The 11,768-nt window shown below is 31.7% G+C and overlaps 1 protein-coding gene across 1 annotated transcript; it reads right to left on the reverse strand.

The window, feature by feature from the left end:
- Positions 1 to 10,262: 10,262 nt before the first annotated feature.
- LOC111642570 lies at positions 10,263 to 11,768 on the reverse strand. The gene is made up of 5 exons (XM_023388925.1): positions 11,637 to 11,768; positions 11,193 to 11,248; positions 11,024 to 11,119; positions 10,490 to 10,561; positions 10,263 to 10,418 (listed from the first exon to the last, which is right to left on the reverse strand). The coding sequence occupies exons 1-5, from the start codon at positions 11,740 to 11,742 to the stop codon at positions 10,350 to 10,352; spliced, it is 399 nt and encodes a 132-aa protein (XP_023244693.1). The 5' UTR covers positions 11,743 to 11,768; the 3' UTR covers positions 10,263 to 10,349.

The raw sequence follows: 11,768 nt of genomic DNA on the forward strand, positions 1-11,768 counted from the left end.
ATATTATATGGAATTCAACGAAAATGAAAATTTGCTTGATAATTCAACTACGCTTGTTGGAGAACAATAAAAACACTACACTCAACAAGCCACAAATAAAACTCAACTGCCTAACCTATAACCAAAGTCTCCTTTTAATTTGTTTTTTAAAAAAAGCGCTTGACAATCTTGCCCCGCATGCCGAAGTTTACCCGTTCTCCCCTATGTATATAATGTAATATATGAATATCGTATTCTGCTAATGAAACTGAAGAGAACATTATAATAACATGTATTTACCCTTATGAAAAAATTTCTTTTGACGTAGAAAAATCCCCACACAGATATCCCGAAAGGTCTTCCTCCGAATCTCTTCATGAAACCAATGATCTGAAATTATGCAATTATTAATAAAGTTCATTACATATGCAATAAGATTAATAAATAACGTACTTTAAATCTGTATATCGGCGAGAAAATAGAAGAGTTATACTTCCCTATGTTGATAAAACTGTCGTATATCTGAAGTATATTTATAAAAACAATTTTTTAGTTTATTTTTTGAACAGTAATATCTTATAACTTGCATATTGATGAGAACAATACTTACGATTGAGGTAAAACTTGATAATGCCCACGACACTATTATTGCTCCAGTAAATAATGTCATTGCAATTATTGCGATTGCCACACGAAAAATTATGTCAAGACGTACGAAGATAGCGATATATATGAAAAGGCAAGTTTGATAGACAAAGAAACCGTAAATAAGAGGAAGAAACGCCTTCCATTTATCATTTATTTCCTCGAATATCTGCCAAATTTCCCAGAGTTTTTCCATTAGTTGATCAATAAAAAATTTTGTTGTATTCGTTGCAAACTGCAACTGAATAGAAATGTTTATCAACTTTTTTCCTAAAAGTGACAAAAAAATAAGTGAAGATAAAAATATGCAAATTATGTGAGACGCTACAAAAATTAACCAAATGTCCATGCCGAAAACACAGAGCAATGAAATTTTATAATTGAGCTGTGCCGATTTTAATGCAAAATGACCTAAGTACAAACCTATCGTGGAGCAAGATAAGAGAATCAAAACGTAAAAAGAGAAATAATAAATAATGTAACCTTCGTGTTTCTCGATAAATTCTTCTTCTTCCTTAAAATCTTTCATCAAATGATGAATATCAATCTTTCTTCTTCGCAAAATACTGAACTGTAAAGCTGTGTACAAGGAAGCAATCCATGCGACGAATATAATGTAAAATTTATTATTTTCAAATATCCAAAATATTTCAATGCAAACACCTTCAGACGCTATCGTTAATGTAAACATTAATGCCATCGTCCATAAAAATATTTCGAGGAAATTCGTATAAAGTCTAAAAAATTTTTGATTTCTTTTTGACTTTTCTTTTTGACAATCGCATGTTTCGTACATATTCAAACCAAATACTTCGTAAACAGAAATTAAAGGTCGAAGTTTTGTGGTAATGCAATTGCTGTATGATGAATGCATTTCGTATAAAACAAGTGCGAAGATTATGACGTCGCAAAGTGCAAGTAACTTAATCGTTGACTTAAATTATAATATAACCCAATAGAGATTCGGCAATATGCACTGTTTGTAGATTGAATACTTCAGAAAAGTACAAAAGTTAGAATAACGCTTTAAGTCGTTTGTCTCAACTAGAATATTCTTCGAAGTAAACGAAAGATGTTTATAGATTGGTTAATAGACGCAATTGTGAAGTAAATCGATTGCGTGACGTTAAATAATACATCAAATTGTTTCTTGAATAAATTATATTTGTACTCGGAGTAGAAGAAAATTCAATCGAAATTGTACTGGTATTTATTGCAGTTGATAGAGGAATTTTCTATAGTAAACATTGTGTCTGATTTTAAAAATAATTTAGATGGTATTTAATAAATGCGTATATAACGCAGTTATTTATAGTATATAAATATTCGATATAGGTAATAAAATTCATAGTGGAATCTGTAAAATTATAGATATACGAGATTATATATATTAAAATGTACGTATATATGCACTATGTATTTAGAATATGCGGATTCAGTCTGTTCGTAATCGTGTGACTTTTTTTTCAGCATCGTTTACTTTACTGCATTTAGCAACAAGGAATGTCTTTGTTGTGTTACTGCTTATATTAGCGATAGATTAAATAAGGTTTATGGCATATTTATGTTTTGATTGGAAATATAATACAGTTTGGAAATATCTCAGAAAAATCCTAAAATATTTCGACTTTGAAATTTAGAGGATCTGTAAATACTTCTGACGAGTATAATTTTGTTGCGTGTGTTGTAAATAATGATAATAATAACAGATAAATACATTTTGTTCATTAGTCGGTTATGTGCAATTTCTCTCTCCACTAATTACTTCAGTACAAGAAGCATTATACTCTCACAATTATTATTTCTAGACTACATGAAGTGATTTTTCGAATCGATTTTATTACATTTTTCCGGACAAGAAATCTAATAAGTAACTAAAATGTACATTAAGTGATCTGAGTATTTACAATAATGAGACTGCAAAACACAAAAAGTTGCTAGAACTTAATGTAAGTGTGGAGGACCACCGTGATGTTTTATCTCTGAGCCGATAATTCCTAGCGTCGAGATCGACGCTTCCTTAAGGAAAACGTGTCATTCAGGATGGGAGAAAATGCAAACAGCGTATGTCAGTTTTGGCGTTATCCACAGAAGCACGAACTCCGTTTACAATTGATACCCGTTTATCAATACACGAAAGGCATCTTACAAAAGTCAGTAGATCTTCTTTGGTCCTTAAAACTATCCCGATGTTCGCAATGATAAGGTTTCCAAGTCAGTCGCTCTTTTCCGGCGGATCGGTGTTGTAAACGGACTGTCCCTGATGAACAGTTTGTTCGTTTTCGTATCCAGGATAAATGTTCTTTTATCCCAGCCGGAGAGCTCCTAACTTAGAAAATCTCCTTCTTCTCTTTGTGAGACACTCTCTGGCCTAGTGAAAGGAAGACGATTCGGTAATCCTTATGAGCGAAGAACACCAAGGAAAGACACTTTTTGTAGTTGAATTCGACCCTCTTTAAAGGTTTTGCATTCCTGATCGGGCGCTCTGGTTGGTCGTGAACTTCATCCTCAACCCCCCCGATTACACCCTAGTTATCGCCAGAACCAGTCGAGATGGAATTCAGAGATCGGACACCTGCCGTAATTGTTTATTGAATTTTCCCGTAATCCCGATCTGCTCTCTTACGCTATTTTATTTATCAAAAGCATATTAATTGAACCAATTTTTCTCTTAAAATGGATTTTGGTCAAGGTTTCGGGTTCTGGTCGAGACCTATAAAATTTAAGTGCTTCCTTACCATTAAAAGAATATATAAATTAAATAATTAGTTCAGCCATTAATAAATATATATTTGACAGTTTTGAAAATCTGAAAATTCTCAAACGATTATTTAAAGATTTAAAATGAATCACAAATAACATAATTTGAATTGGAGTCATTACATTCGTACATGAAATAACATCGAATGAACGAAACACATTCCTATTTCACAAAGAATTTCTATTCCGAGATTCATGCTAATGAAGTCGAATTTTAGGAATTTCTAGAATGATATATAACATTTTCTATTAATTTCAAATATATTTTCTGCTATTAAAATCAATTATATGATAAAGTCTTTAATTAATCTGGTTTAATTAATCTGGTTTAATTAATCTGGTTTAATTAATCTAACCTTAGAAATTTTAGGTTAAAATTTGAAGGATAGAATTTCCCCTAGAGATGGTTCTATCATACATCTGAAAAACACCAATGGGACCGGACATCTACGAAAAATATTCAAGATGTTTGGGAGTTTTTCTATGTAAATGTTGTCATATAACCTCTGTTAGTGTTTGTATTCACACACATGCATTTAGTGGTACAGCACTGAATTCGTGTGATTTTGACATTTCGAAGCTTAACAACTCGTTTGTTACTTCGAAAGTCTCTGAAACTTTGCAGTGAGATTTTATGGGAAATTGGTGCTGTTTACGGGAAATTGATGCTGTTAAATTTTGGTTATTAACGGTCGAAGAGGTGAGAAAATAAACTGCGATTTTACTGAATAATGACGATTTTACTTGTTATTCTTCTTCTTCTTTTCTCTGGCCTTCATAGTCCTTGAAGGACCTTGGTCTCATCCAGGATTTACACCCATTCCTATCTTGCGCCTTCCTTCTCCAGCAGCTCACTCCCATCCTTTTCAAATCAGCCCTCCACATTCTCATCCCATCTTTTTCATGGTCTCCCTCTGGTCTTTCTCTATACACTTGACACATCTTTTTCTCCCGGTCCATTCTTTCCAAATGCCTAATCCATCGAAATCTCCCTCTTTTGATTTCTGTCACACTACGAAAATGTTTATATAAATCTTCAAGTTTCTTATTATTTCTTATTCTCCACTCTCCACTCTTCTATATGTAAATGTTGTCATGTAACCTTTCTTAGTGTTTGTACATAAAAGTGCTTATATTACATGTTTTGTAGGTTTCGTTATTAAAAAAGTAAAATATATTTATATATAAAATAGCAGGTTTTATATATTAATATAAGTGAGGTATTTTTAATGAAAACGTCATTTATTATGTTTAGGATTACGAAGTGTTTTAAATTGTTTTCGAAGTAACCTCTGCAGAAACACAAGATAAATTATAAAAGTTACTCTGTGATCTTCCACAGACAATATATGAAAAATTGAAATAAAAGATTTATTAAATTTACACTTCAAAAAATAATCTTCTTTTTAGTTTCTTTCTGTTTTTTTCCCATTTATATATGGGATCAGCATTTACATCTTAATACGTTTTTCCATTTTCTATATCCAGGACGTCTTCCTCCTCCATTTTTTTGTCTCGAATGTTCTGCCACCTCGTCTATTTATCTCAACTTTGATCTTTCCTGTTTCATCCTTCAACTTTTTATTTCTCTTCCCTACATGGTACACACATCCTTTCACCATATATCCATAGCATCTTAATCTACTTTTCTGCATTTTAAGCTTTAGACCCCACCATAACTGTTTTTCTTACCTAACCCTTTTGAATTCTGTGCTTTCTTGTCACAACATATCCATCTTGACATTCTCTTCTTCGCTATGCCCATCTTCTTTGCCTAGTTTTTGTAATTGTTCACGTCTCAGCACTGTAAATCATTGTAGTTATTACCAGGTTCTGTATACTTTTTCCATTTATTTTGCAGCTTATTTTCTTATCACACCACTTAATTTATTATTTCCAGTTCGGCCATCCACTCTGAACTCCGTTTAATCTCTGCGCTCACTCAGTATATATGATCCAAAATATGGAAATTTCGGAGCTTCTATTTACTTTTCACTCAGGATTTGTATAGAAATCACATCTCATCATCCAATTGCTATATAGCCTATACTGTCTTCGCTTTGCTGATCTTTATGATCCTCTTATCCATCGCTTTCCTCCAACCTTCGGCTACATTCTCTACTTTATTGTGGGATGTTTCCCGCAGTACAATGTTGTTTACAAACAACGTACCCTACGGTGCCTTGCTCTTCATATATTCTACCAATACATTTATTAAAATATCGAACAAAAACAGGCTAAGAGCTGAGCACAAATGCAGTCCAACTCTTACAGTCAATCCCTTTGAAATATATTCATTACTTTATACATAGGTCATTGTCCTCTTATAAATTTTCTTTGTAAGTTATATATACTTTTCTGGTATTCCCTTATCTTTATTTATCTCCATATTTTTTGTCTAGTCAGCCTGTCGTATACTTTCTCCAGATATATGTATACTATGAGTTGTTTCGCCTGCATTTCTCTATACCTTTTTATTAGCTGCTTTACAGCAGATCGATATCTGTTCTTCAGTCTCATACGTTAATATTCTTTTACCTTCTTTTCGACGAGCTTCATTTAGTGTGACATGAATTTAATTCCTAAGTATTTTTCTCTTATATAGAATGGTACAAAATTACTTTAATTAAGTTTATAAGAAAGTCTGATTTTGGCCGATAATCACGTTATTTTAAATAGAACATTTTTCTCCTAAAAGGTGTTAGATAGATGACTAGCACGACTCAGTCGCCGAAAGGAAAAGTATGATGTACAGGGGCAAGTCAATACAATTTTCAGGCGGAAAACATACATTGTAAGTTAAATAAATTTAAAAAATATAATTAAAGTTTGCAGTTTGGCATTGTGATGATTCACGAAATAAGCACGTGACCCCCTCTCTGTCCTCATTCATTTGACGTTTAACCACAAAAAATTAATAGCGTCAGTGCCTCTAACATACAAGTTACCATGCAAAAGGGCAAAGAAAATCGTATACCATAACTGTGTGTTTGTATACATAAACAGAGATTGATAAAGTAATGTAAAGATGGTAGTATGTGTGTATTTAAAACAATAAAAATTAACTTACTGCAGTACTCTTCCATATAATATTCTTTAAAATCAAAGCCATAATCATGTTCATACAGTAAGACACCGTTTCATGTATATTTTAATTATAATTACGTAGATTTTATCACCACATTCTCCCTTTTACTGCTAGAATACGAATTATTGAACTGAATTTTTGAGAGTTGTTCCGATCCTTCGAGTTATTAATTTCCTACAGAATTTTAAAAATAAACTACTGTTATATTGTCTATCAATTAACCCAGGTAAAAAAATCTGAATTAAGTGCTTTATGTATCGCAGAAAAAATAACGAATAAATGACTAAGATCTGTGAGAAACGAGAAAGAAAAGATGAGGATAGGCAGCCGGTAACAATTGCAAAAACAAGGGACAAGACATCAACAAATTTTACACGAATAAAAGAGATAAAAGACTAAAGTGATAAACTGTTACTAGACTAAAAAAACGGAAAATTATTTTAGGAAGCTACTGAGTAAAGAAAACAGAAGATACATAGTGAGGAAGCTAAGTGGAAGAGTGGCAGTAGATATAAGTAATAAGGGGGTGGAAAGAGCAATTGGAAAAATAAAGAATGGAAAGCAAAAAGAGCTGGTCAGATCTAAGCTGAGGTACGAAGATATTTGAGCATAGAGGTTGTTGATAGTGTATGGTATCTTACGAAAAGGATGTAGCAGCATAAGAAAATACGAGATTTGTAAAAGAAAAGTATTATGGTAGCAATTTATAAAGGAAAAGTAGATGTACAGACAGTGGAAAATACAGAGGAATCAAGTTCATGTCACACTGAATGAAGCTCTGGGAGAAAATTGTGAAAAAACATTAACGCAACAGTTTGGTTTCCTGCCGAGAAGAGAAACAACAGTTGAGATTTTTGCTTTAAAGCAGCTGATAAAATAGTACAGACAGATGCATGTAAAACTGCACACAGCATTCGTACACCTAAAGAAAGCGTACGGCAAGCTGACTAGACACGAGCTATAGGGATAAATAAAGGTAAAGAGAATACCAGAAAGATGTATGAGACTTACAAAGGAAATGCATAAGAGAACAATAACCTAAATAAAAAAATAATGATATGAAAAAGGAATTTATTTTGACAGTTTGACTGCACCTGGTCTCAGTACGTTGCCTGATTCTATTCTATATTTTAATAGATGTATTGGTAGAAAATGTAAAGAGCGAATCGCCGTGGATTACGTTGTTTGTGGATAATGTTAAAGTGTGCAATCATTCCACAATAAAGTAGAGAAGAACCAGGGGGGATAGAGAAAAGAATTGAATTACGTGTAATAAGTAATGGAAAAATGAGTGCAGAAATTCCACACGGAGTTCAAAGTGGATAGTCAAACTGAAGTGGATCCCAGTCCAGTTATGACACAACACGCAGTATCTTTTAACTCCCCTGACCTTTAACTACCAAAATTTAACAGCATCAATCTCTCTAAACAAAAACCTCATTGCAGAATTTCAGAGACTTTCGAACAAAGACACAGGAGTTGTTAAACAATATCATGCTGTACCACTGTATTAATGTGTATGTGTGTACACACAGTAACAAAGATTGCACGAACTAACATCCATTGGAATAGAAAAACCAATTTATTATAGTAAGTTACGCTGGCGGTTCTTGGACCCCTAAAGTCTAAAAGCGATAGATCTTGGGTTAATTAACAACTGTAAAAAGATAAAAATATCTTACGGACAATATACAAGTAGTTAATTCTGTACATATCACACCCCATACCATTATAAACAGCAGAAATAAAATTTAAGTTAAGAACATTCCTTTCATCGTGGTGACTTCGTTTTTTATCCGCTATAATACCAAAAGATTACGATTAATATTATTCAGTTTTAATAAATAACGAGTTAATATATATAATTTATAAGCTTAAAATTAAATAACCATATTCCATAAAAGTATGTAAGAGAAATAAATGATATGAAACGAATAAAGCAAATAACAGACAGAAATTTATTGTGACAACGTCACAAACACCAATTATAACACCCATATTTGAAGCATAGAGAAGGACACCTCACTACACTGTTTTATGTAATATGTATTCAAATTATATTGAGAGTAAACTTACCTTTTAACAGTGACTAATTAGTCAAACTAGCTAAAAACGCTATATTTCATAGCTACAAGTGAACGTAATAAGTCATGTGACTAATACTCCCTTTCCAAGTGTTGTATAATGACATCATAGGTAGGTTTCATATGTTCTGGCAAGCTTTCTCCTACACATTATAGGAGTAAACAAACTCCTATAAACTGAATTAAATTAATAATATGTGAAGGACATCTTATACGACATCGTAGAAAAAGTACCATTGCCTCCACCCTCTAACAATTCTTAAATCTCACCCTCTCTTAACTTATGTGTGTTTGTTAGGTGAAACGTTCTGTATCAATAAACCTATTCCATATTTTTGACATTCGAAAAAATAACAAATTCTCACGTTAATTAATGTATAGTTTAGTAATGTATGTATAATACCGTTGTTTTTATCACCACTTTATTCCCTCAATTATCGGAACAAAGCAGGTCACACGTGTTAGTGTTATTATAACATTAACACTTTTATAAAATAATTTTTATATTTATTGTCTACTTCTAAATTATTTAAAAAGCAAGTTAAAATTGTATTTTTATAAACGATATTTATTTCTTTGTAGAGCGTGTGTGTGTCTGTTCGCTGCGCGTTATCAGGTGCACTTCATGCCTATTCTAACTGAACTTTAAGTGGCATAATTATCATATAACGTGTTCATTATATAAATGTACTTGTGATTTTATTAATTTAATTATTGTGTCCCGAAAATGTTTTTAACATCATACGTAATAGTAATTGTTTCTTTACTGTAAGATTCGTATTAAACAGTAATTCCTTCGTTATTAATGCGAATAAATTTAATATAAATTTCTGTTTTTTACTGATTGTAAATTATAGAATCACTGCGTTAATACATCTATTCAATGTATTCTATTCAGAAAGAAGCTGTGACGTTACACTTACTTTATGAGTAGAACTGTAAAATTACCTTTAATTCGATTTAATTATTAATTTAATAGTTAAAAGTAGCTAGTAATAACATTAAATCATAATAAAGATAACAATTACCATTTCTGTTACGTGTTTTAACTGTAAAAGAAGCAAACACGCACACTAATGTTAAGCGAATTTAAGTGTAACCTGTCAAAAAGGACAAATTATTTCGTGTTCCGAATTTAAATAATCGTAAACTGCTAAAGTAGGAATAATAAACTGTTAAAAGTAATTATTTATTGTGATACTGTAACAATTCTGAACCGCTTAGAAAGAAAAAAAACAGGTTTTGCTCTTGATAAGCGAGTTAAAATATCTTTCTACAACTGTTAAACACAAAATTAGCGCTTTAGAATGACTGGGTCAAGCGCTCCTTGCACCTGTCAAGACGTTAATCGGTAACCTTACACTGACGACGTAGAATCAGGCAATACTTGCACCTACTAAGCACGGAAGAAGAGGTACTCGCACCTCACGATAAGGAATCTTGCACTTGCCTTTCTTTCGTGCCTATTTGTTGATAAGTGAGCGAAATGCAACTATTCTCCGCTTGCATTAAAACGAGTAAATCTTTTTATACTATAAGTGGGTGCTATTTCTTGTTTAATATCGTAGCAATAGCTTCTCAGTCATCTGTTCAATCTCTACTGAATTTCTTCTCTTCCCTCCACATAACTTGTTGCCATTTATAAATATAAGTTAAATAACGCGCGTAGAAAGCGATTTGTTATAAAGGAAATAACAAAATTCTATAATTCAAATTTATTTTTTCTTGAAATATTTCAATTACATTTAAATTTCAAGAAGAATTTCACAAGTGTTCGTTTAAACATTGAAAATTTAGCTGGGAGTGCAGCTACAGAACAATTGCGGAAGAATTAAACCCAAAGTCTGATAAATGTCGCAAAACTGCAAAATAAGAATAAAATTTATAGATTTATATTTACTTTTCATTCTTGTTACTTGCAATAAAAACTTACCTCGAGTCCATTATGAAATACTTCTATTTCTTCTTCGTCTTTGTGTGTACATGCCTGAGCCGTTGCTATCTCCTATAAAAATATAAATTACACAAATTAATTTTTACTTTTTAAAAAAATATAACTTAATTGTTTATTCAGAAAATTAACAAAAACTCAATCAATGAGTTGCGTAACTTTCCCAGTTGTAATGGCATTTTCTATAGCCTATCAATTTTTCTATATTATTAATTACCATAAAGCTGCGAAAAACTTAATTTTGTTTTTTTATAAGAAGTTGTAAATGCTCCTTCGCCTCATCCTTTTCCTGCTAATAGCAGAGTCATGCGGGAAATGTAACTTATAGCCCAGGAAAGACAAGAAAGGAGACACACAAACACTTTTAAGAAATTACAGGTGTGTTATTTGTAAGTTTCAGCATAATTAACGTAAAGTAAACATACGTAACGTAAAATAAATGTAATATACACATCTATTACTTCATTATTTATTAAAGTGTTTATTAAATAAAATAATTATTCGAGTTTTTCATACCTCCTCTGTGGCTACATTACATATATAGTATTGTCTTTCACCCGGTGATTTGTCTGCAACTGCTTCCGGATTACATTTCCTATACCTTTCGTAATACTAAACACCATAAAGAATGTTTTTATAAATCATATCTTTGAAATTTCTATTTAAAAAAATAAATATACTTTACCTCTTCACCCATGTATACTTGTAAACAGTAGTCAAAACAATCTATATTGATAACACCTATGAAAAATAATAAAATTAATATTTAGGAATATTTTCCTATTATTGCTTACTGAAGAGCTGTTGAACAGTTTTTTAAGTAAATAAGACCGATTTAAAATGATATAAATTGAGATTCCGATGTAAAAATAGAAAAAAAAAAACGAAAATTTAAGCAACGTGTCGGTTAATCCATTGTATTTTTCATCCCTTCGACCGTTAACCGCCGAAATTGAATAGAATCAATGGCCTTTAAACATAAATCTCTCGAAAGAATCTCAGAAAATATTCAGAAAAACCACAAAAATTAAGCTTGAGAAGAGAGTGAGCAAAACCTTATGAAATTACTGTATTACTGTGTATGTAAATAGTGTCTGTATGCACTTAAAACAATAAAACATTATCTTACCGCAATACTTATCAAGGTTATCTTGATAGTCATGGTCATAGTCATCGTCACCCAACACCGTTGTAAACAGGAGAGATGAAATGAAAATTAAGAATATTCCTTTCATCGTGGTCACTTCGTTTTTTTCTTTTA

This window comes from Centruroides sculpturatus, unplaced genomic scaffold, assembly GCF_000671375.1.
Source record: "Centruroides sculpturatus isolate CEXI.00-Female unplaced genomic scaffold, Cexi_2.0 scaffold1540, whole genome shotgun sequence".
Taxonomy (NCBI): domain Eukaryota; kingdom Metazoa; phylum Arthropoda; class Arachnida; order Scorpiones; family Buthidae; genus Centruroides; species Centruroides sculpturatus.